Source organism: Aquila chrysaetos, chromosome 15 (assembly GCF_900496995.4).
Source record: "Aquila chrysaetos chrysaetos chromosome 15, bAquChr1.4, whole genome shotgun sequence".
Classification (NCBI taxonomy): Eukaryota; Metazoa; Chordata; class Aves; order Accipitriformes; family Accipitridae; genus Aquila; species Aquila chrysaetos.
The window spans coordinates 413,488-435,956 of NC_044018.1; the positions used below are offsets into that span (position 1 = coordinate 413,488).

The 22,469-nt window shown below is 69.8% G+C and overlaps 2 protein-coding genes across 5 annotated transcripts; both read right to left on the minus strand.

Moving 5' to 3' along the window:
- Positions 1-453: 453 nt before the first annotated feature.
- On the minus strand, positions 454-9,545 carry MAPRE3 (microtubule associated protein RP/EB family member 3). 4 transcript variants are annotated; one of them, XM_030036980.1, is made up of 8 exons: positions 9,418-9,528; positions 6,888-7,099; positions 3,410-3,537; positions 3,160-3,305; positions 2,865-3,066; positions 2,034-2,185; positions 1,716-1,868; positions 454-1,477 (listed from the first exon to the last, which is right to left on the minus strand). In XM_030036980.1, the coding sequence occupies exons 2-8, from the start codon at positions 6,893-6,895 to the stop codon at positions 1,409-1,411; spliced, it is 858 nt and encodes a 285-aa protein (XP_029892840.1). In that variant the 5' UTR covers positions 6,896-7,099; positions 9,418-9,528; the 3' UTR covers positions 454-1,408. The 4 variants fall into 4 exon arrangements, with proteins under 4 accessions (XP_029892840.1, XP_029892841.1, XP_029892839.1 ...); XM_030036981.1 differs by lacking the exon at positions 6,888-7,099 and having other exon boundaries at positions 9,418-9,545; XM_030036979.1 differs by lacking the exons at positions 6,888-7,099; positions 9,418-9,528 and adding an exon at positions 3,844-3,959 and having other exon boundaries at positions 2,910-3,066.
- Positions 9,546-10,498: 953 nt separating this feature from the next.
- On the minus strand, positions 10,499-21,810 carry DPYSL5 (dihydropyrimidinase like 5). The gene is given in 13 exon segments (XM_030036977.2): positions 10,499-11,720; positions 12,623-12,791; positions 14,212-14,391; positions 14,393-14,420; positions 14,506-14,648; positions 15,041-15,182; positions 16,264-16,420; positions 17,534-17,609; positions 17,876-17,920; positions 18,149-18,217; positions 18,337-18,516; positions 19,325-19,483; positions 21,294-21,810. Coding segments are annotated over 13 exon segments (1,929 nt in total). The 5' UTR covers positions 21,789-21,810; the 3' UTR covers positions 10,499-11,634.
- Between the last annotated feature and the right edge of the window lie 659 nt (positions 21,811-22,469).

Here is a 22,469-nt window from a genome sequence, read left to right on the forward strand (position 1 = left end):
AAAAAAAAAAAAAACAAATACCCTGTGTATCTGTTACTAGCGTCTGTTCCACCTACGGACTGAGCAAACCTCTCTGTCACTGTAGAGGGGGGATCCGGTCTCTCACGCCCCTACCACGGTGCCCCACTATCTCGGAGGCCGTGCCGGGGCGCAAGAAGTTGAATATTAAATTTTTAGGAAAAAATTAACCCGAGCCTCCCTTCGATCTCCTTACGTGATGGCTCCCGACCTCCAAACGGGGGTGTGGGGGATCCTGAAGCACGAAGAGGCCTGGGCCAGGGACCCACCCCACAGCGGGATCCAGCGCTGGGGTCTGGAGGGGCTGGTGCCCTGCGAGATGCTCCGCTGGCCCCTCCCCCGGGGGAGGCGGGGGGGGCAGCCCAGCACTGCACCCATACCCAGCCCCAGCAGCACACAGGGCCTGGAGCCAGGCCACAGACAGGGAAGACAACGTTTTACCACACGAGTTTATTTTAAATAAAACTTAACACAGATGCAGGCTTTGCAACCGGAGTGACGGACCAGACAAGCGATGCAACGGGGAGAACGACGGCCAGGGCAGGCGCCGTGTGCCACTCTCGGCAAACCCACCCCAGCACCCCACAGGGTGGGAGACCCAGCCAGTCCAGCTCCAGGGGGGGTCCTCGGTGGCTGTGGGCGAGGGGATGGGGCCCCGTGGAGGGGAGAAGGGCACCACTGTCCCCATGCCTCAGAGGGAACAAGCTCCCACTCCGGGATCCTCTGTCCTGGCCTGTGGTGACCAGGTGCCCCCACTCCCTGCACCTGCCCGTGCAGGCAGGCGGCCACGTCCTCAGCCCGGCCAGGGTTTCTTTTTCACCTTCCCAGGAACCTGAAGCAACACCTCCCTCCTTCGAGCCATGTCCTCCCCGCTGCCCGCAGGCTGCCGAGCAGCCACCGACCCCCATGCAGCGGTCCCAGCCCCCATCCCCGGGCACCAGGGCTGGCAGGGTGCAGGCAGCGCAGGCAGCACACGAGCACATTCCACCCCAGGAAAACACCCCGAGGATTCGGTCTTTCCCTCTCACACTCACACAGCGGGGCAGGCGGGGACACCGGGGCGGCTGCGGCACTCACACCGGAGAGGACAACGGAAATAAATATGGGGTGGGGGTGGCGAGGGCCGGGCCACGGGCACAGCAGCCAGAGGCCGTCCCCACCCCCCAGCCCCCGCCGTAGGTACAGCCGTGCTCCTCGCTGGATGGACATCTATTTATTATGGAGACAGTGGATTCCCATCGGAGCTGCTGGACGCCGAGGCTGCGGGCTCGGCTGCCGGAGACCGTGATGGCATGTGACAGTGCAGGGCGAGGCGCACAGGCTCAGACCTCGAATGTCTATGGTGGGGGAACGGCACGGGGCGTCGCGGGGCATGGGAAACATGCCGGGGCTAGTACTCGTCCTGGTCCTCTGGCTGCTGCTCCTCCAGCTCGTCATCCTCCGGCGGGGCGAAGCCCTCCTGGCAGGGGAGGGGGCACAGGAGGCCGTCAGCCCGGGCAGCTCCCACCTCGTCCCCTCCCGGCACAGCGCAAGGGCTTCGGCAAAGCCCAAAGCCACCCTGGGCACCGCAGGGAGCGAAGGAGGCCAGAGGCTGAAAGCAGCCGTGGGGAAGGGGGGGGTCTCATCCCAGGGAAGCCCAGAGAGCAGGATGAGGGTCCCAGGGTGGGGGGGTATGTGCAGCAGCGCCTGGCCCTCACCTCCGTGGCATAGAGGACGCTGATGATGCCGGTGATGATGGGGCTGTTCTCGTTCTCGTGCTCCTGGCAGATCAGCTCGATGTCCCGCAGTTTGCTGAAGTAGAAATCCCGCTCCTTCTCCAGCCCGTCCACTGTCAGCTTCAGGTCCATCAGCTGTGGTGGGAGGCGGGGGGCCAGACCCTTCAGCTCGAGGCTGGGAGGGGGCTGCTCCCCCGTACCCAGGGGGGCTCAGCACCATCCCCTCCCTCCCACACCGGGGCATCCCCCGGCCCTGCCGGCAGCCAGGCGCCGGCAGCAGTGGACACGGGCCCTGCCTACCTGCTGGTTGAGCTCCAGGATCTGCGCGTCGGCCTCGGTGCCCCCATTACGGGCCGCGGGGGAGTTTTTCCGGAGGATGCTGCTGGGGACGTTGCTGAGGCGGGCCGGGTTGGGCGTGCTCTTGGGGCCGGTGGGAGAGGTCCTCTGGGGGACTTGACAGCAGACGGGGACCAATGGGTTAATGCAGGCCTGGGGGGCTGCCGGCGGGGACCCCACCCCGCTTCGTGCGGGGTGGCAGGGGCCAGGAGGTAGCAGCAGGCAGCAAGGGCAGGCAGAGCACTCGGGGCCGAGCCGCGACTCCGGGCTGTCCTGCCTTCAGCCTCCCCCCCCGCCTCAGTTTCCCCTGGCAGATCTCACCCCCAGCCCCCTCAAGGGGTGCTCGTAGCCTGGCTGGGGTTTGCCGCGGGATTGGGGGGTCCAGCCCTTGAGATGCTCCCATGGGTTGGCACAGGGAGCCCACGACGCCCACGGAGCATTGCCCGTGGGCGGGAGCATCCTGGCTGCGCAGCGGCACTCGGGCACCGCGGCGGGATGGCAGCCGTGGCGGGGTGGCCTGGGGGGACAAACCCCCCACCAGGCCCAGGGTGGGCAGGAAGGAGGAGGCAGCCGAGCCCTGCCCAGCTCCCCACGGGTCCCTCTGCCGCCCCTTTCGCCCCGGGTGTCCCTGCAGACCCGCTCGGCCCCCCCCAGGTCGCAGGCAGGCAGGCAGCAGAGCGGGGCGCAGGCAGGGGCAGGGGGGACGCCTGGCCGTGGCCAGAGCGATGTGGGGTGCAGGAGGCCGGGCAGGAGGGCAGGGGGGGCAGCGCTCGCCGGGGGGGACCCGGACATTACCTGCAGTGCCAATGGGTTTCTTGGGTTTGTTGAAGATGTGATCACCTGGGTTTGGGGGGGGCGCGACGTCCTGGCCCTGCCGCGCCAGCAGCGGGTTGTACTCCTTCCCGTCGTAGTTGGCGTCGAAGAACTTCTTAAACCACTGGATGAACTCGAAATTGTCCTGGAACTTGCCCTTCACCAGCCTCTCCACCGCGATGATCTGGAGGGGGGACACGGAAGGGCTGGTGGGGCTGCCCTCCCGGCACGGCCCCCGCCTCGCCGCAGCCCCCCCCACCCGCCCCCATGGACCTACTTTGTCCACTCCCATCTTCTTGAAGGCAGCCTGCAGCACCTTGAAGTTGTGGATGTACTCGTGCTCCAGCTTGGCCTGGAACTTCACCTTCCGCAGGTGGACGCAGCCGGGGAACAGCATGTCCATGAACTGGCAGTATGCAGCCCCTGCGCCGGGCCCACACCGCGGCATCAGGGAGGGCCGGCGGCACCCTGCCACCGTCCGTCCCCCCGCCCCGTCTCCGTCCACCCCCCCGGGACCCGCACCCCACCTGAGCAGAGCTGCTCGATCTTGGTGTAGTTGAGCTGGAGGGAGTCGTTGACCCAGGCGAGCATGTCATGGCGGCTCAGGTTCTCGCTGGTCACCGACGTTGAGTACACATTGACGGCCATGCCCCAGCTGCCGAGAGATGGGCGTCACGCCGGCGCCGGCACCCCCATGTGCCCGCCAGCCCGGCCCCGCTCCGTTCCATGGGTGGCAGGACTTGGGGCGCCTGTCCCACCCAGGATCCAGCACCCGGGGACACCGGGGCCAGGCTGCCATGGTGTAGCCCGTGGGACCCCCCCCACCCTGGCTGCACCCCCAGGGCATAAGGGTCCATGGCAGCCCCATGGTGTCCCACCCGGCCAGGCGGACCCCCATCCCGAGCAGGGGCACAGCCCCAGGGGAGCCGGGTCCCAGGCTGCCGCTGGGAGCAGGACCCACCGCAGGACACGGATGGGGTGCTGGATGTGGCTCATGGGCAGGGGGTCCCAAGGGGATGCCGGCACCACCGAGGGCACTGCCCCTGCACCGGGGCACAGCTCCTTCCCTGTGCGTGGCCACAGGGGCCGGTGCCAGCCCATAAGCAGCTTATGGCCCCCCCTCCCAGCCCTCAGTGGATGCCTAATCTGCCGGGGCCAGGATCGGGGTCCATTAGAGCAGGGCTTAGAGGGGCAACATCTGCCGGCAGGCATGGCCGCAAACCCGCTCCCAGATGGCGGAGGGCTCTGCCTGGGCACCACGGGAGCAGAGACCCCACAGCTGCAGCCCCGGCACAGCAGAGCGCTGGAAAGCCGCGCCACAGAGCTGGGGTGGGGGGCACTGAGACACCGTCCCACCGGTTCTCGCCAAGGGATTTAGAGTGGGGACCGTCCCCGCTGCCAGAGCGGGGTCCCTGTGCCCCCTGCCCCCTCCCCGAGTGCAGTGGGGCCCCATCCCCGCTGCCCCAGCACCTCCCCCCCGTTGCCCCCCCCCCCCCCCAGCAGCAGCATTAATCCGCTTCCCCTCTCCCTGGCGAGGGGGGCTGCAGGGCTCAGGCCCAGCTGCTGGCCGGGGGCTGCCAGGGCGGGGGGGCAGCCCCCTCTCACCCCCCCCCGGCCCTGCTCTCCTGCTGCCGCAGCCCAGGGTGTTGCGTGGGGCCAGCGACGGGGGGCATCGCCTGCACCCTGGGCCTGGGGGGGGGGACACCCCCCGTGCAGGACCCGCTGTCCCCCAGCAGACGGGGGCCATGGGGGCAATGGCAGGGTGGCCGTGGGGTGCTGCCACCTCCCTGGGTGTCCGCTTGCGAGAGGGGAAGGTGCCGGTGGCCGCAGCTTGCCCCCCCCCCCCCCCCCCCCCAGCCTCAGCACCGTGGTGACTCAGCACCGGTGATGCTGGCCCCGGCACAGCCACACGCCCTGGCCGGTGGAACCACCACCGGCAGCTGAGCCGGCCCGGCCCCCCGCCAGGGCCGGGACCCCCAGCACCCCGTCCCGTCCGGCCCCGTGTGGGGCCACGTCGCCGACATGCAGCCGGGGGTGTCGGTATTTTTAGCCGCGGGAGCAGCTGGAAACGAGGCCCCTGCGGCCACTGCCAGCCCCTGAGCCCCCAGCACAGTGTGGTGGGCACCGTCCCACCCCCCCGGCAGCCAGTGAGGACCAAAGCCACCCATCGTGCTGGCCGCAGCGCCCATCCGAACAGCCTAATGCTGCCTGGCGCTGGCTGGGGCGCAGGCAGGGGTCCCCTCCCTCCGGCAGCACCGAGCTGAGTCATGCGCGGCGCAGAGCCAGAGCCACGCGCACTGCGGTGCAGCTGCCGCGGTGCAGCCAGGAAAGCGGCGGCGCTTGCCCACTGCCGGAGTGGGCAGGGGGCTGGCAGGCTTGGGGGGGGGGGCTGCTGCAGGGCAGGGGGCCACCTGCCCACCGCGGCGAGGAGCCAGTGGCCAGCTGACACCCCCCCACCCCGCCATCGCCGTCCTTTCCCAAAATAGCTGGGAGCAGCTGCCAGCACCCTGCGCACACAGCAGAGCCGGAGCGGGGCTGGGCCGAGTGCCGGAGCCTTCCCGGCAGGATCCGGCCGCCACGCTGAGCCATGGGGGCCAGGTCTCACCCCACTCGAGTTGGGGGGATGCATGGTGCACGCCGTGGTGTGTGTGCCATGTGAAGGGGTGCACGTGCAAGATGGGGCACACGCTGCCAGATGGGGCACACGCTGCCAGCACCGGGGTGGGCACAGAGCCACAAGCGAGCCCCCCAGCCTCCACCACAGCCCCACACGTTGGGACGCCCTGCATGGCCGCGTCTGCAGGGACCCTCCCCACACCACAGCTCGGGGGGGGGCCAGGCAGGCAGCCCCCCACTAGGGATGCTCCCTGGGCAGGTGAGGCAGTGCAGAGCCCAGGAGCGCACCCCCTGAGTGGGGCTGGCTTGAGGACGCCCTCCCCGCGCAGCGCAGCCCCTGGTGCCATCCCAGCACCGGCACCAGTGGGGTGCAGTCTCGGCAGAAACCTCGGCTGCTCCCGGGCACCTTCCTCATCACCTCGCCAAGCGGGAGGGAGCATCCACACCCTCACCCCTCCCCACCTGGGATTTCCACCGCGCTTCCCAGCAGGCTGCTGGCATTGGTGCCCCTTTGCCAAAGCAAACCAAGGCCCATGCCGACAGCCGCAGGAACGGGTTTCACAGCGGGCTGAATTCAGGCTTCATCGCGCCAGCCGCTCCCCGGCGTGCTGCCGCCAGCTGCACCCCGACTCCCATGCGTGCCACCACACGTGCAAGCCCGGCGGGGAGAACCGTGACCCCGCTCGGGCATGCGGCACCACCGAGCACGGGCATGTCCCAGCCCCAAGCAGCCGGTGGTGAGGTGAGGCAGCCGGAGCTGCCGGTGCTGCAAGGGGATGCTTGCCGGGGCGCGTGGTGCCACCCAGCTCATTTCCACCCTCTGAAATGCCACGCTGGGCTTCAAAGCCCTCCGCCGCAGCGCAGAGCACGCCCTGGCATAATGACAGGGAAGCCAACGCTTGCGCCAGCCCTCCGGCTGGGGCAGGAGCTGGCCCCGCTGCCCACCCCAGCCCTGACGCCGAGTGATGGACGCACGCACAAGGCAGGGAGCCTCCGGCCCGGCCGGTTTGCAGGTTGCCTCTGCCGCTGGCTTTTGCGAAAAAATAATAAAAATAAGAATTTAGCCCCGATTCCCAGCAAGCCATGGGGAGAGGAGCTGTTCTGGCGGAGGGCTCGGCACACGGCTGCCTCGGCATTGGGCAAGTGCCGGCCCAGCTCTGCAGGTGCCGGGTCCCCGGGGAGCAGCGGCTGGCTTGGTAGTGCGGCTCCTGCTGCCTGCCCTTGATGCCGGCTGTGCCTCCACCGCGCAGGCAGGTTGCAGGCAGCGGCGGTGCGGGGAATGCGGGGGTCCGGGGCGCAGCCCCCGCCACACACGGCAGCCCCCCCGCCCCGTGCCGCCTGCGCAGGGCGCCCGGCCAGCCGTGCTGACGGGGCAGAGGGGACGCTTACCGCTGCATTTTAATTGTCCGGCCGCCGAGCTGCTAATCAAGGCCCAACGGCGAACAAAACACTCGGGCGCGTGTCTCTGCCCCGTCCCGCCGGCGCTGCCGGGGCGCGGAGAGGTCGTCCAGCCCGGCTCCTCGTGCCGACGCTGCCGGGGAGGCGGTGGCAGGCACCGGCGTCCCACGCCGCAGCCCTCGCCGGGACGGGGCTGGCGCGCTCTGGCCAAACAAAGTGAGAGGAGAATGAGGCCGGCGGCCGCGCCGGCCGTGTTTGCTCAGCACCGAGGCGGTGGTGCCAGCGCCGGCGGCCAAGGCCGGGCACTGACCGCGCGCTGCAGTGGCTGCCCGGGAGCCGGACGGGCAGTGCCGCCTGCCGAGGCCGCGGAACGGTGCCGGCCCCTCGCTGCCTGCGCCAGCCCGGCAGCACCGCTGTGCTGGGGCGAGCTGGGCTGCTGCGACTCGCAGCTTCTATTTTGGGAGCCGTCCCAGTGGCTTCTCAAGTGACAAATACGCGAGGGGGGTGGCAGACAACCCAGCGGGGGCTGAGCGCCGTGCGGAGCCGCTGCGGTGCTGCCCGGCTGATCTGGCAGCTGGCAGGCAGCCCCAGGCAGCGGGCAGGGTCGCCCAGGTGCTGGCAGGGGCGGCCACTCGCCCTCATCCCCCCGGCCATCGCAGACATCCCCCCCAGCGCCGCTTCCCCCTACCCCGAGGGGAGCATCCTCACGCCATGCCATGCCGTGCTGTGCCATGCCATGCCGCGTCAGAGCCCGTGCATGGCAGATGGGTTTGCCCGGGCGCAGGCAGCACCCAGCCCCTTGCTGGGTCAACCCCCCAGCACCTTTCCTGGTTTCCCGGCTCTTTAGCTGGCAGCAGTGCCTGTCCCAGCCCGTGGCGAGGGAAACCAGCTGCTCATGCACTGGGAGCTCGTGGCTCCCGATGGCAGTGCTTGGTGTGGCCATGGTGCCCGGCTGACGGTGACGGGGGGGAGCATGGGCAGGGTGGCCCGGCCTCACGGGTCCCCCGCCTGCTCCACTCTTGCTAACCTAAATAACTTGAAATAGCAGTGGCAGGAGCATGTGCAGAGCGCTGTGCCGGCAGCAGCGCCTCCCACCGCGCCTGCTCCCCCCTCGCCCGTGCTGGCATCCTTATCCTGCACAGCATCCCTGAAATATTAATGCCGAGTGCCTTTTGATGATTCAAATTGGGTGGTTGTTAGAACCAGCGCAGGGAGAGCTGCTCATTGGCACCCCACGGCCGGGGCAGGAGACATCCACGCTGGCAGATCCGTGCCGTGGCAGAGCATCCCCAGCCCAGGCAGCCCCTCACCGGTGCTGGCCGAGCCCCTCGAGAAGAGGCCCCATGTGCTCCGGCCATGCCAGCATGCCCATGCTGCTCACCGGTGAGAGCCGTTGCCCCGCCGTGTCCCCATACGCGTGACAGGAGGGAGCCACTGTGGCAGCACACGACGTCCTGTCACGCCAGGGGGCTGGGGTCTGCGCGCCCCGCACCGCCGCTTTGGGGTCCTGCTCTTTCCCACCCGGCGAGAAGGTCATCAGCAGGAGATGGGGCTGGACGTCCCCCAGGGACGGCGGGGGGGAGCACCGGGAAGGACAGCGTGCCCCCCTCACTGCAGCAGGCACCCTTTGGTGCTTGCGCTGCCATCCAGCCAGCAAAGGGCTGCCCATGCCCTGCTCGGCCCCGGCATGGCACCGTGCCGGAGCCACCGCTGCGATCCCAACCGGGAGGACGAGAGCGCGTCACGCTTTGGCAGGTCACTGCGATGGCCGCCCCGCCGTCCTGGGCTGCTGTGGCCGACCTGGTGCCGCGGAGCCTCTGCCTGCCCGTCCCGCGAGCATCACCCCGCACCGGCACCTGGCAGGACAGGGCAGCGTGAACCCCGCACCCAGTGGCAACCCGGGTGATACCCGGTAACCGGCGGTGATGCCTGGGCCCCAGTGATGCCCGGTAACCAGCGGTGATGCCCAGGCCGGTGCTCTGCGGTGCCGGGTGGCCCCGCCAGTGCCGGGACGACAGCTCCCGGCGTGCCATGCCGTGCCGTGCCGCGCCATACCGTACCGTATCGTACCGGGGCCGCGGCCCTACGAGAGACGCAGCCAGGGCGCAGGGGCGGCCGCCGCTGAGTCAGGCCGGACGCTGCCGCCACCGGCACCACGGGACCCGGCCGCCCCAGGTCCCCGGCCTCACGGCTCCAGCCCCGGCCCGGCTGCCCCTCCCCCGGCCCCGGTCACGGCCGCTCCATCCCCGGGCCCCCCCACCTGTCACGGCCGCTCCATCACCGGCGCCACTGGACGGACACCGCCCCCCCTCCCCCCCCCCCCGCGCCACGGTCGCTCCATCACCCAACCCCGCCCGCTCCATCACCCGAGGTCCCGGCGCGTCCCCCCCCCCCGCCCCGGTCCCGGGGGGCGGCGCCGGCCGGTGCCGGGATGCGGGTGATGGCGGCGGCCCGGTACGGCGCTGTCGGGTCCCTCCCCTCCCCGGCCCGCCCCGCCCGGCGGTAACCGGCCCGCACTCACCGCGCTCGGGCCGCGGCCGCTCCGGCCGCCGCTCCGTTCCCTCCGCACCGCGCCGGGCTCGCCGGGACCGGGCCGGGACCGCACGGGCCGCCCGCGCATGCGCCGCCGCCGCCACCTCCCCTCCCCGCGGGCGGGACCGGCCTCTGCTCCGCCCCGCCTCCCGCCGCCATGGCAACGGGGCGGGCGACACGCCCCCTCCCGTCGTCCTGGCAACGCCGGCCGCGGCCCTGCCTCTCCCACAGCGCCCCCTGCGGGCGGGCGGCGGCCTCCGCACCGCCGGGACCCCGGGACCCCCCCCGGGACCTCCCCAGGCTCCTGGGACATTTGGGGCCCCCCCCCCGTAGCCCGGGAACCCTTGTGACACGCTTGAGAAACCCCAGAGCCCACCCCCCCCGACACCCCAGAGGCTCCCAGGACACCCAGAGCCCCCTGCACACCGCTCCCCCCTCACCTGCACCCCATCCCCGCTCTACAGAACCCCCCCACCTTGCAGCCCCCCTTGCACCCGTGTGTGTGTGTGTGTGTGTGTGTTTGTGCGAGTGGCGTGTGTGCACACATGTGCACGCGTGTGCCCTCGTCCCCAATGCCACAGCCGTGGGGGACCGGGCCGGGGGCCGCACGGTGCATCCGGTGCCTGCCGGCAGCTCCACCCGGGGCATCCCGCAGGGGTCGGAGGCCTGACCCGGCGTGTCTGTGCTCGCACACGTGTGTATGCACGCACACGCGTGTATTCACGCACCCGTGTGCGCTGGGCTGCACGCTGCTCCCCGGGGAGGATAGGGCTCCCCCTCCCCAGGCAGCCTCTCACCCCGCTCCCCCCCCAGACAGCACCCAGCCACGCTCCGGGGGGGTCTGAGCCTCGCACCATGGGCACCTCCGCAGGGGCAGCGTGGATGGAGGTGCAGGGGGGACATGGGGACAGTCCCAGTCCCCATGACAGGGTTGGGGTGCAGCCGTGCACGCCGAGAGGTGGGGACGATGCAAAGCCCACCACGTGCCTGACCCCAACCGGGACCCCCCCCCCCCCCCCCCCGCAGGCGTCCGGGCCCCCCCTCCCCGCAAGCAGGCGTCGAGGCCGGGCGCTGTGAGAACGGTCTTTAATGAGCAAACAGAAACGTACTGCAGGTTCCTAAAACGGCCAATATGCAACTACCCGGGGGCGGGCAGGACCCCCGCGCCGGGCTGTGCCCACCCGGCCCCCCCCGCACACCTACAGGGACCATCTAGGGGAAAAGTGCACAAGGAACAATTCACATCTGACACTACCCCGGGGGACAGCTTTGGGGGGGGGAGCGGGGCGCCCGCCGGATAGCACCAGTGCGCGGCCGGGGCGGGGGGGACGAGGACCCTGCTCTGCCGGGGCCACGCGCACCCGGACCTGCACCCCACCGGCACCCGTCACGGATGCTCAGGAGCATTGCCGGCCCCGGGGTCGCCGGCAGCCCCACGGCGGGGTGTGGAGGGGCCGGGAAGGGGCAGGGGCAAGGGGTGCTCCCGGCACAGCGTGAAACAGGCGGCCGCCGTCGTGCGCGGAGGGATGGGGACGCGGGTGCACACGTGTGCACGAGTGTGCGCAGCAAACACCTACCTCACTGGGACCACGCGCGGTGCAACGTATGCACGCACGCAGGCGGCAGCGAGAAGCCCGCCGGCACCTCGCACGGAGGGATGCGGGCGTGTGTGCATGCGTGTGCTGGCGAGCGGCTGCCGGCACCATGCTCGTGCGGGTGCGTGCCTGCCGCGACGCTGCTCGCTGCCGGGGCGTGGGAAGGGCTCACGCGTCCCGCGTGGGGCCGGGGTGGGAGCGGAGGTGGGGGCCGGTGGGGCAGCCCAAGGAGGGGGGAAAGGGTGGAGAGGGGGGGGGGGGGGTCCCTGCTTCTCCCCTAACGCTAGTGACACAAACCACTTCAGAGTATTTCCACGTGATGCACAAACAAGTCAAAAATTCACTGATCCAAACCCAACGTGCAAACAGAAAAGGGCCGGGGCCGGCCCACCCGCTGCCCCCGTCCCCTCCCGCTGGCCGGGCCGCGGCCCCCCGGCCCCCGGCCCACCGCACATGGCTGCCGGCTGATGCCGCCGGCACAGCCCCGCGGGCAGGACGGGGACCGGGCAGGGCCCCCCGGTGCGAGGGGAGCCCCGCCGGAGCCGGGGTCCCGGGGCGGGGGCGGCGTGGGGCCAGTGCCTGGTCCTCAGTTGGGGGACAGGTCCCCAGCTCTACCAAATGCCGCTCGACCGGCCTCCGGGGGGAGCGAGAATCCGGGCCGAAGCTCGCTTTGGAACGTGGTCATCGATCTGAGAACCTGCCGGACAGATGGACAGACGGGCGTCAGGGCGAGAACCCAACAGCCACCCTGGCACCCACAGCGCGGCCGGCAACCCTGCTGCCAGCACCATGGGGACACCGGGTGCTCCGTGTCCCCCCCGGCTCCCCCACAGCCCCCGCTCCTGCCTCGGTGGTGCCGCACGCAGTGGGGAAGCACCGGAGCACCGGTGCCTCGTGCAGCATTGGCCATACTGGGACTGACGCTCACGACCCCCCAGAACCCAGCGTCTTTCCCTGGGGGGGTCAGAGTGTCCCCGGCCCCGCTGGGAGCACCGAGCGGGGTGCCAGCAGGGAGCTTCACCGGAGGCTCCCAGCCCCGGCACAGCCAGCACTGAGTTGCGGTGAGCACGGGCAGCACGGACCGCCGCAGCCGAGGGAGCAGGATGCAGCCAGTCCCGCTCCTGTCCGAGCATGGCATGTGGCTCGGTCCTGTCCGGCACAGGACAGTGCCATGGCGGCTGTGGGGTGGGACAGCGGGTGCCCACCAGAGCCGCGGGAATGACACCCATCCCTCCGGTTACGCTCCCAGGGACAAAGGCGCCCAAACACAACGCATGCGCTGGCTCAGTCCTGCCCGCCCCGGCCCCCCGGCCCGGCACAGACCCCTGCCAGGCGCAGCTACGCAACGGACGGTGCGTGGAGGGATGGGTGAGGGCCGGTGGGGCTGTGGGGCTGGGGAGGAGGTTGGCTCCCTACTCTACCGTGGGAGCACCAGGGTGGCACAGCCCCCTGCCCGGGAGAAGGGGGGTTGCACCCCAGGGTGGCAAGCGCCCAGCTGGTGCCGGAGAGCCGCCGGGTGTGGGGCTGCCGGCGAGCGCCAGGGGGGGGCTGGACGCGGGACGGGGGCTGCCGGGACCCTCGCTGCGGCCCCGCTCTTACCGGACAGGCTGAAGCTGGACTCGTGGAGGTCCCTCATGCCCCCGTGTCGCGTGGCAGGCCGGGTGGGCGTATCGGCCAGGGGCGTCCCCGTCTCTTTTTTCCCGGCATGCACAACCACGGCCACGTCCCCCAGGTATGGGGTGCGATCCACACCCCGCAGCTTTAAACTCTGCCGGAAGGGAAAGAAAAAGCAGAGAAAGCATCAGCTCGGGCGACACCGCGCCATGGTGGGCTGCGGCCAGGGCGTGGGGGGAGCACAGGGGTGCCCCACGGCGCGAGCGGGGTTAGGGGTGCTACTGCCTTACAGCGGGGTGCGGATCAGCCGGGTGTGGGGGGGAGGGAAGGGTGCAGGGGCATGCTGCAGCATGGGGAGGGGGCTGCGGTGTGGGGAGGGGTACAGGCGCGGAGGAGAGGCACCCAGTGGGATGCTGGCTGGGCTGCAGGGCTCCTGGTGCAGGAGGTACCGGCACAGAGCGGTGCCAGAGCAGGGACTGGGGGAGGCGGGTGACCCCGGCGGCGCAGCCCCTCGCCCCTGTCCCTCCCGGCGATGCCAAGCCGACCCCCCCCGCAACGAGGCGCAGGCGAGTGCTCAGAGCGGCCCATGCAGGCAAGCGATGCCCCGTGCCCCTCCCTGGTGCTGGCTGTCGGGTCCCAGCTCCCTGGGACGGCACCCGGACCCCCCAGGCGGCCCCTACCCTCACAGCATCAGCACCACATTGAGCCCCCCAGCACATCTCCCACGGCTGAGCAGGGGCTGGCAAAAGGCGCAGGGGCATGGAGGGGTTCCCGGTGCCGGGGTCTGCCGGAGCTCCCGGGTGTCACACCAGGACAGCCCCGGGGACCCACGAGTGCAGAGGGGGATGGCAGGGTGGTGGCTGTCCCCCTCGCCTGCAGTGGGTCAGCAATGGGGTGGGGGCACCGGGGGGTAGAGAGGAGGAAGAGGGGGCTTCTGCAGCCCCATCAAGTGTGGCCAAGACCTGCGCTGCAGCCCAGGGGAGCGCATGGGCATGTCCCTGTGCCGGTGCACGTGGGGCCGCTGTGAGGCCGCCTCGGGGGGGCTGCAGAGGGGGGACCCTGCCAAGGGCAGAGAGCCCAGGACAGCAGGCCGTGGGGGGGGCCCCCAGACGCCTGGCACGCGCCTCGCACACGTGTCGGGACAACCGCCGGCCGCAGCAGCACACAGAGAGACTGTTCCCAAACACTCTGCACTGCTGGCACAGGGGCAAGGGCCCAGGGAGGGGCAAGAGCTGGGGGGGGGTGTCCTCCATCATACGCCCACCTGCAGGGACCCCACCGCTGGCGCTTGCCCCTGACCGGGCACTGCCGCTGCCATCCTCCCCCGTCCCCAGCACGAGGGCACGCTGCGCTCCCGCCACGCGATGCTCCAGCGTGGTACTGACCGCGGCATGGTGTAGCACCGTGATGACATGGCACTAGGCGGCACAGACCCGTCCCCCCATTGACCCACGCTGCTGGGACCACCGTGACCACTGCCTCCCTCGCCCCCTCCAGCAGCCGGGAGCCAGGCATGGCGCAGCTCTGCCCCACGCCGCAGCACAGCACCAGCACGGCCCCCGCCACCCCCCTACCTTCTCCCGCTGCACCAGCTTCTTATAGACGGAGTCCGGGAATGAGCGGAGCGGGCAGAACTTGCCGGTGCCCTCGGCACACATGAAGACACCGTTCTCGTAGACCACGCGCCCGCGGCTGATGGTGACCAGGGGCACCCCGTGGCACCGCATGTTCTCGTACAGGTTGATGTCCCCCCCCCTGCACCTGGGTGCTGGCCGAGATGGTCCTGGGCGGGGGGACGGGGCAGTGAGTGGGTGCCCAGCAGCATGGGGAGCCCCCTCCCCAGCCCCCTCCACACCGGCTGCACCTACTTGGTGGCCTCGGGGTCCCAGACCACGACGTCGGCGTCAGCCCCGGGGATGATCCGGCCTTTGCGGGGGTACAGGTTGTGGATCTTGGCGGCATTGGAGCTGGTCACGGCCACGAAGCGGTTCTCGTCCATCTTGCCCCCGACCTGCCACCGGGGGGGGGGGGGTGGTGAGGATGTGCTGGGCCACATCCTACCCCAGCCCCACAACATTGCCCAGCGTCCTGCGCCCCTTCCCTCACGCTCTGTGCTGCCTATCCCAAACTCCCCAAAAATCTCAGGGGGTGCTGCTGGGGCTGGATCCCTTGCTGGGACCCACTGGGTTGCACTGGGGGAAGCGCCTTGCCTGCCCCCACACCGGAGGGCAAACCCACCCAAGGGACGTCCCGTGGGACCCACGGAAAGGGCCCTCCAGCCCTAAAGCTGGGGCCAGCTCAGCCCAAGCCAGACCCACTGCCGAGCCCCCCGAGAGCCGGGGTGGGGGGACAGCCCTGTCCCGGGGGTGCCTGGGGGCAGGGGAGGGGTGCGGGACCCCGTACCACGCCTCGCTCCCAGATGATGTTCATGCGGTCCTGCACCCCGCTGACGCCGTGGGGGATCTTGGTGAAGTCCTCCTTGCCCATGGCTTTCTGCTTGGTGCTGAAAGGCCGGTGGTCGGAGGCCACGATGTTCAGCGTGTCGCTGCGGGAGGATGGGACAGTGCTGCTGATGGCACAGCCGGGGCAGCTTGGGCACAGCCAGCCAGTGGCATGGCAGGTGGCTAGGAGTGGGGTGCCCAGGGGAACTCAGTGCTCAAGGAATGGAGCACCCATGCCGTGGGGTGCCCAGGGAGCTCAGCACCTGGGGAGTGGGGTGGCTGGGGAGCTCAGCACGCAGGAAGCAGGGTGCTCAGGGAGCTCAGCACTTGGGTACACCTTGAGGTGCTCAAGGAGTGGGTAGCCATGCAGTGGCGTGCCCAGGAAGCAGGGTGCCTGGGGAGCAGGGTGCCCAGGGAATAGGGCACGCAGGGGGTGGGGTGCCTAGGGGAGCTCAGAGCCCAGGGATGGGGGTGCCTGGGGAGCGAGGCATTCATCCAGTGAGGTGCCCAAGGAGCTCAGTGCCCAGGGAGCAGGGTGCCTGGGGAGCTCAGCACTTGGGGAGCGAGGTGCTCGGGGAGCGGGGCACCCACACAGTGGGGTGCTTGGGGAGCAGGGTGCCTGGGGAGCAGGGGCACCCGTGCACTGGGGTGCCCAGGGAGCTCAGCACCAGGGAGCAGTGTGCCCAGGGAATGGAGCAGCCATGCAGTGAGGTGCCCGGGGAGCTCAGCACTCAAGGAGCAGGGTGCCTGGGGAGTGGGGCACCCAGCACCCCAGGTGCTCAGTGAGTGCTTGGGAAGTGCAGCACGCACAGAGTGAGGCCCCAAGGGAGCACAGTGTCTGGGAAGCGAGGCACCCAGAGAGCCCAGTGCCCAAGAAGAGAGGTGCCAGGCACACGGGGTGCCTGGAGGCTAGCCCAAGGAGGGGGGGTGCTCAAAGGATGGGGTGTCTGGAAAGCACAGCACCAGGGGAGCAGGGTGCCTGGGGAGCAGGGTGCCAGAACACATGATGCTGGGGTGACGGGGCAGCGGGATGGCGTGGCACCCGGGAGCAGGACGCCTGGGCATGCAGAACACCAGGGATGCCTGGAGAGCACCAGCAAGCGTGGCAGCTGGGGAGGGGGTGCCGGGAAGAATGGCCTGCGGGGAGGGGGTGACCAGGGGTGTGGGGTGCCCGGGGTGCCTCACTTGGCAAGCAGGCTCATGAGGTAGGCGGAGGTGTTGGTGTCCAGGCGTAGCGGCGGCACGGTGACGTAGGCGGCAGCATGGAACCAGTCCTGGTGGTAGTAGTGCAGCCCGGTGAGCGTGGCGTGCGCTGTGGTCGTCTCCGCGTACACCACCTTCCCTGCCGGGGTGGAGGCACACGCGTGGGGCAGGGGGCAGTGGGGCGGTGGGCAACTGTGCAAGGGAGGGGTGTGCGCACGTGAGCGTGCAAGGGGCATGTGTGTGCTCTGTCTGTGTCGGTATCTCTGCAGGCAGCGTGTGCCTCCATCTGGGTATAAGCCCGTGTCCACGCATGTGCCCATGTGTACACACATGCTCACGTGTGTTGCGCGCCTGTGCGAGCAGAGCTGCAGGTGCCCGGTGGCTGGGGGCCCACATGTGCACGTGTCCAAGGGCACGTCCCCACATGCACATACGTGCTCCTGTGTCCACGTGCCTGTTCCTGCCTGCATCCCTATCCACGCAAGACCCACGTGTCTCTGCGTTCCCATGGCTCCGTACCTCCCGTGCTGTGAGTGTCCACGCCTCTGCATGTGACACGGCCCTGCGTGTGCCCGTCCATGTCCCTTCCAGCCCACGACCTTCCCGCTGCCCACATTCACCCTGTGTGTGGCCCGTGTCCGTGGGTGTGTCCGTGTCCATGCATGTGCCCCTTGCCCACACATGTCCGTGGCTGCGTGTGCCTGTGTCCCTGCGTGCACCCGTGTCTGTAAGCCCACACGGGCTCACGCCTGTGTGTGCACACCCCTCCGCGTGTACGCCGGTGCCTCTGCCCGTGTGCCCGTGTCCCTCCGTGTGCCCACACGTGTCGCAGCCTCCTGCCCAGGGACAGTCCCCACCACAGGGGGCGGAGCTACCGGGAAGGGGCGGAGCTACGGAGCAGAGGGCAGACCCGAGGAGCCAAGAGAAGGGGCGGGGCCACAGGCGAGGGCGGAGCTAAGGGCTCTTCCACTGTAGGGGGCGGAGCTACAAGGCAAGAGGGAGAACCAGCGGCTCCGGCTGCAGGGGGCGGGGCCAGAGGACGGGTGGGCGGGGCCAGACGATGGGGTGGGCGGGGCCAGAGGGCTCCCACCTCGTGGCCACGATCCCTGGGGAAATGCAGGTTTTGCCCCAGTGGTGCCAGACCCCCCCACCACACTGAGTCCAGAGCCCACGGGGGTCCACGTCCCACCTCACTGCTAGCTTGGGTGGGAGGCCACATCCTGCCCTGGGGGTGCCCATCCGGGCCCTTTACCTTGCATCTTGGCGGCAGCGATGACATCCCCTGCAGACATGCTGGAGACGTTCACCAGGTAGATGGGGCAGTGGGTCTGTGGAGAGGGGGGTCAGTGCCACTGTCCCCATGGTGCCCCAGTTCCATGGGGGGGTCCCAGCGCCCCAATAGGGGCATTGGGACCCCCCCATGGAACAGGGGTGCCCACCCACAGATGTAGCAAAGGGGGATGCCCCAGCCACAGGAGGTCCGGCATGGCCGTGTGCCGCACACCCCGCTTGCTCAGGGTGGTGGGAGGGACACCCCAGCACAGACCCTCGGCAGTGAGGTTCAGTCCCGGCCACCTGGCTCGGGACCACTCACCCTGTTGGCAATGGTGATGACGCGGTGCGTGGCCTCGGCTTCCAGCTGCAGAGAGAGTGGGCAGTGAGATGCATGGCATGGCACGGCAAAGCGCCCCGGCTAGGGCACGGTGTGGCTTTGGGTGGGTGGTGCAAGGATGGGCATGCAGATAGGTGCACGGACAGCACAGATGGGTGCATGGGTGGTGCCAGCTATGAGGATGCCCCAGAGCATCCCAGCCACATCCCAGGCCACCACCTGTGCGATGACTCAGGGACACCAGCAGTTGCCTACCTCTTCAGGCCGGCTGATCTCAATGCCCTCCGGCCCCGTAATGCCCAGGTCCAGTGCCTCCTTTGCTCCCTAGGGAATTGGGCAGGGGAGTGTGTGTCAGGGTGGAGGTGACACGGGGGGGGTCTGCCTGCCCCAAGCACATGGCTGGGTGCCCATCTCTGCCGGGCACTCCTGGTCCTGGCGCTTACCTCAGCCACCAGCTCGCCGTTCTCAGCATGGACTCGGGCGATGGCGCCGATGTCACGGCAGGCCCGGAAGACCTGGTAGAGCTCGCTGTCCCGCAGCATGTACAGGTCCTTGTAGGTCATAAACATCTGGAAGGAGTTCACTCCCTTCTCCCGCACCAGTGTCTCCATCTCTGCCTTCACCTGCACAAGGATGGGGGGGGTCAGCGCAGTGTGGGGGGGATTCGGTGGCGCCGGGGTGCATGGGCAGCCATGGGACCCACTCCTCTCACCCCGCCATGAGGCAGGGACTGACGCTTCCCCCCTGGGGATGTGAGATGCAGGATTTGTGCATGCACCCTGGGGTGATCCGGGGAGCGACAGATGCTGGGGGGAGAGCAGGGGGGATTTTGCTCGCCATGTCACGCCATGATCTGGCCCCAGCCTGGCTGGATCCCTGGTGTGCCAGTTCTGGGACGCACCCTGGGGGGCACCTGCTCTGTCCCCTTCCATCCCCTGCTCTGCCTGGGGAGGGCCTGGCTGGGACACAGGGTACACAGTGGCTGGGGTCTCCCTCAAGCCAGGCCTGATCCTGCTCCGGCAGCTTTGGTGGGGATTGCATACACCATAGGACGGGGTCTGGGTGCCGAGCAGGACCAGCCCCCACTGCCACCCCCATGGGGGCCATGCTGCAGGATGGTCCCAGCTTAAGGTGGGACCCCACCGTGCCCAGGCACCCCACTCCCCTCCATGGAGCGGCAGCACCTTCCCCGCCCTGGCAAGGGGCTCAGCCCCACGCGGACCCCCTGCCTCGCTGAGCCCGGATCAAGGCAGCTCAAAAGGCAGCCTGGGGGCTCAGCCCAGCCCACCCCAACAAGCAGCTAATGGGATCAGCGGGGCTGGGAATTAGCCCTGGCCACAGCAGCTGCTCCCGGGCACTGCGGCCCTGGCGCCTGCCTCGCTGTGCCAGTGTCAGAGCCTTGCTGTACCAGCGTGGCGTGGCCGGACTCACCTTCGGCGCCCACCAAGTGATGCCCATGTGCAGGGCGTAGTCACAGCAGACCTTGGGGTCGGCCAGGCTGCGGCACTTCTCGTAGGCGTCCAGCAGCGAGGTCTCCTTGTCGGGCAGGACGTGGCCGATGATCATCGTCGTCCCTCCCACCAGGGCTGCCTGCAGGTTATGGGGGACAGCAGCGGTGGTGGGGGGCAGGATTTGTCCCGCTGGGGATTGGCCCCCGAGGCCCGCGGTGCTGCCCATGCCACGAGGCGACACTAGTCCTGCCTGGCTACGACCAGGGCTGATCCCTGGGCGGCCAGGCTGGGACAGCCACATTTGGGGCATGGTGATGCCTGCAGGCAGGTGGGGGCCCTGGGCTGGGCCCCATTGCAGGCAGGGATCCCCCCACATCACCCTGGGGTGCAACCACCCCCCCCGCAGTACCCTGGTCCTGCCTGCGGCTGCCCGGTTGCAACAGCACATCTGGGTGCATGACACATCTGGAGAGCCCCGTCCTGCTGCCCACTGGGGCACCGACTGTCCCCCCCAGCACCAACCACTGGATTTGGGGTGCCAGGGGTACGCCCTGCCTATGCTGCCCATGGGCCTGGGCACCGCAGTCCCTGCAGCCCCCCACAGCTGCACCTCTGCCACGGGGCCTGATCCGGGATCGGGCTGCCCAGCCCAGCCCTGGCAGCATGGGGGCCACAGGGAGAACCCCCCCCTGCCGCGGCACGCGTGGGCAGCAGGGCGGGTGCTGTCACACCCGGCGGTGTCCCTGGCTCACCCAGCCTGGCTAATCCCCAAAGCTCCTTTACCAATTGGCCCTCATGGGCTGGCGCCAGCGCGGTGCTACAAGGCAGACTGCCGGGATGGGGACGGGGAGCAGGCAAGGCACAGGGTGCACCGGCATCCTGCCCTCCAGCACATCTCTGTGCCCCTCCGGGCCCCTCGCTGTGCCGCGGCATGGGACCGTCCCCCCAACCCCTTTGCTGCAGCTCCCGTGGCAGAGCCGAGCCCCCTGCCCAGGGATGCTGGGCAAGCCGGGGCCAGGCACAGCCAGCGCTGGCTTGGCACAATGGCTGCTCTGTGTGGGGTGCTGGAGACAGCCAGCCCCAGCACTGCCTGGGACAAGCCTGCGCCGGCACCTCGACACCCCGAGGCAGCGGCACCCAGTGCACGGCACCGCCGTCCCACGGCAGGGCCCTGCAGCAGAGGGAGGGCCCCAAGCCAGGCTGGCACCGCAGAGCATCCCCACGGCAGCCTTGCTGCTATAGGTGACTCCAGCCGAGCCAGACCTAGGCTTGCCATGCCCTGGTCTGGAGCTGGACGAGCATCCCTCCCCAGCATGGTCTGTGGGGCACCGAGGGGTCCCTGCGTGGGAGAGAGCGTCTTTGCTATGGGCAGGTGGGCTGCACCCCATGGGGACCGATCCTGCTGGTACACCCGACCCTCTGCTTGCCCTCCTGGGGCTGGGGGATCATCTGTCGGAAAGCGGCATCTTTCACTCGCTGCCCCATGCCAGCAGCATCGGCTCACGGGGGACACAGCCAGCGGCGCGCAGGGAGCTGCAGGAGCAGAGGGACCCCATGCCGGCACAGGTGCCGTGGCCCCGCTGGGGGGAGGAGGATGCTTACAGCAAGGGGACCTGATGGATGTGGACACGGGGACAGCCTGGCACGGGGCCACCCCACCGGGGACTTGATGCAGCCGGCTGCCCGCAGTGCCGGGGCAGAGAGCCTGCTCACGCCGCACAGCTCCTGCCAGCGGGACCTGGCCACTGAACGCTCTCACCTGCCCGGCATCCCCCTTGGCCGCGGGTGCTCCGTGCCAACTCCCTGCAGCACCCGTTGGCACCTGGGGGGCCGGGGAGCCCTCCCCGAGCTGGGAGCAAACCCACCCGCCGGGGGCTCGGGCTGCAGGCAGAGCGTGCAGGCAGCAGCGAGCCCGGGGGGGTGCAAGGAGGGGCTGTGCCGGGTGGTACCTTGGTGCCATGGTAGAAGTCATCCACGCAGGTGGCGTTCATGAAGGTCTGGTGGAAGTGGGTGCTGGTGTCGATGCCGCCCGGGATGACGAGCTTGCCGGTGGCGTCAATGACCTTGGCCCCGCCGGGGATCATGAGCTCACGGCCCACTTGCTGGATGATGCCATTCTCAATGTAGACATCTGCCTCCAGTGTGCAGTCGTCGTTCACCACTTTCCCCCCCTTGATAAGGATCCGCATAGTGGCCGCGTTGGCGAGCATGGCGCTGCAAGAGCAGGAGTCAGCGCCGGGGAAGCCGACGGGTGCCCCCATCCCGCGCAGTCCCCCGGGGCCGGGGGGGGGGCTCACCCCCATCACCCGCCTGTGGGGGTCCCAGGCTGGCACGGTGCTGCCGCTGCGGGGGCGAGTCCCCCTTCTCGGCACGGGGACCCGGTGCAGGCAGGCAGGCAGGCAGGGCTCTGGGCAGCCCTGCGGCTGCGCATCCGCCATGCCCATCCCCGCCCTGGGCCATGTCAACACTGGATTATCTCGGGAAATCCGCGGAGAGGGGGGGCCCTGGGTGCCGGGTCAGGGGCTGCCACCCTGCCGAGGCCCCCCTCCTCTGGTGACATCAGCCTGCACCCTGGTCAGCGCTGACCGCCTCGCGGTCCCAGCACCTGGAGCCGGCCACGGACCGGGGCTGCCGGACGCCCACCCTGCCAGCCCCACACGCCGCCACCCCCCCCCTTGCTCCCCCCCCAGCTATGGGCAGGGACCCCAGAGCGAGGGAGGGGGCCGAGCCCCGGCTGCTGGTGCCACATGTGCCGAGGGGACGCTGCTGGGACTTCTCCCTGGGGCGTGAGCACCCATGCTTGGGGCAGGCTGGCTGCCTCTGCCCCACAGCCCCACACGGTGCCAGCTCTGCCGGAGCTCCCCGCGCTGCCCCAGCACCGCCTTCACCCCCCCCGGCAGCGAGGGGCGTCCCCAGACACGATCTATAATTCATTTGGTAGATGAAGGTCAAACGTGATCGACCCGTCTGAGCAGGGCCGGCACGCGACGGCTACACGGGCACCCTGGGAGCGCCATCCCCCTGTGGGGCACGAGGTGGCCTGGGACCCCACCAGAACCCACAGCACTGCCCAGCCTCACTGGCACAACCACGAGGCAGAGCCCACGGCAGCACCGGCTGCGGCT

Coding starts and splice junctions, on each gene's coding strand:
- MAPRE3 (XM_030036978.1), bottom strand. CDS start 3,878: ATGAGCCACATCCAGCACCCCATCCGTGTCCTGCG. Junction 3,067..3,159: donor AGAAGATGGGAGTGGACAAA/GTAGGTCCATGG, acceptor TCCCCCCTCCAG/ATCATCGCGGTGGAGAGGCT. Junction 1,869..2,033: donor TCCTGGAGCTCAACCAGCAG/GTAGGCAGGGCC, acceptor CTCCCACCACAG/CTGATGGACCTGAAGCTGAC.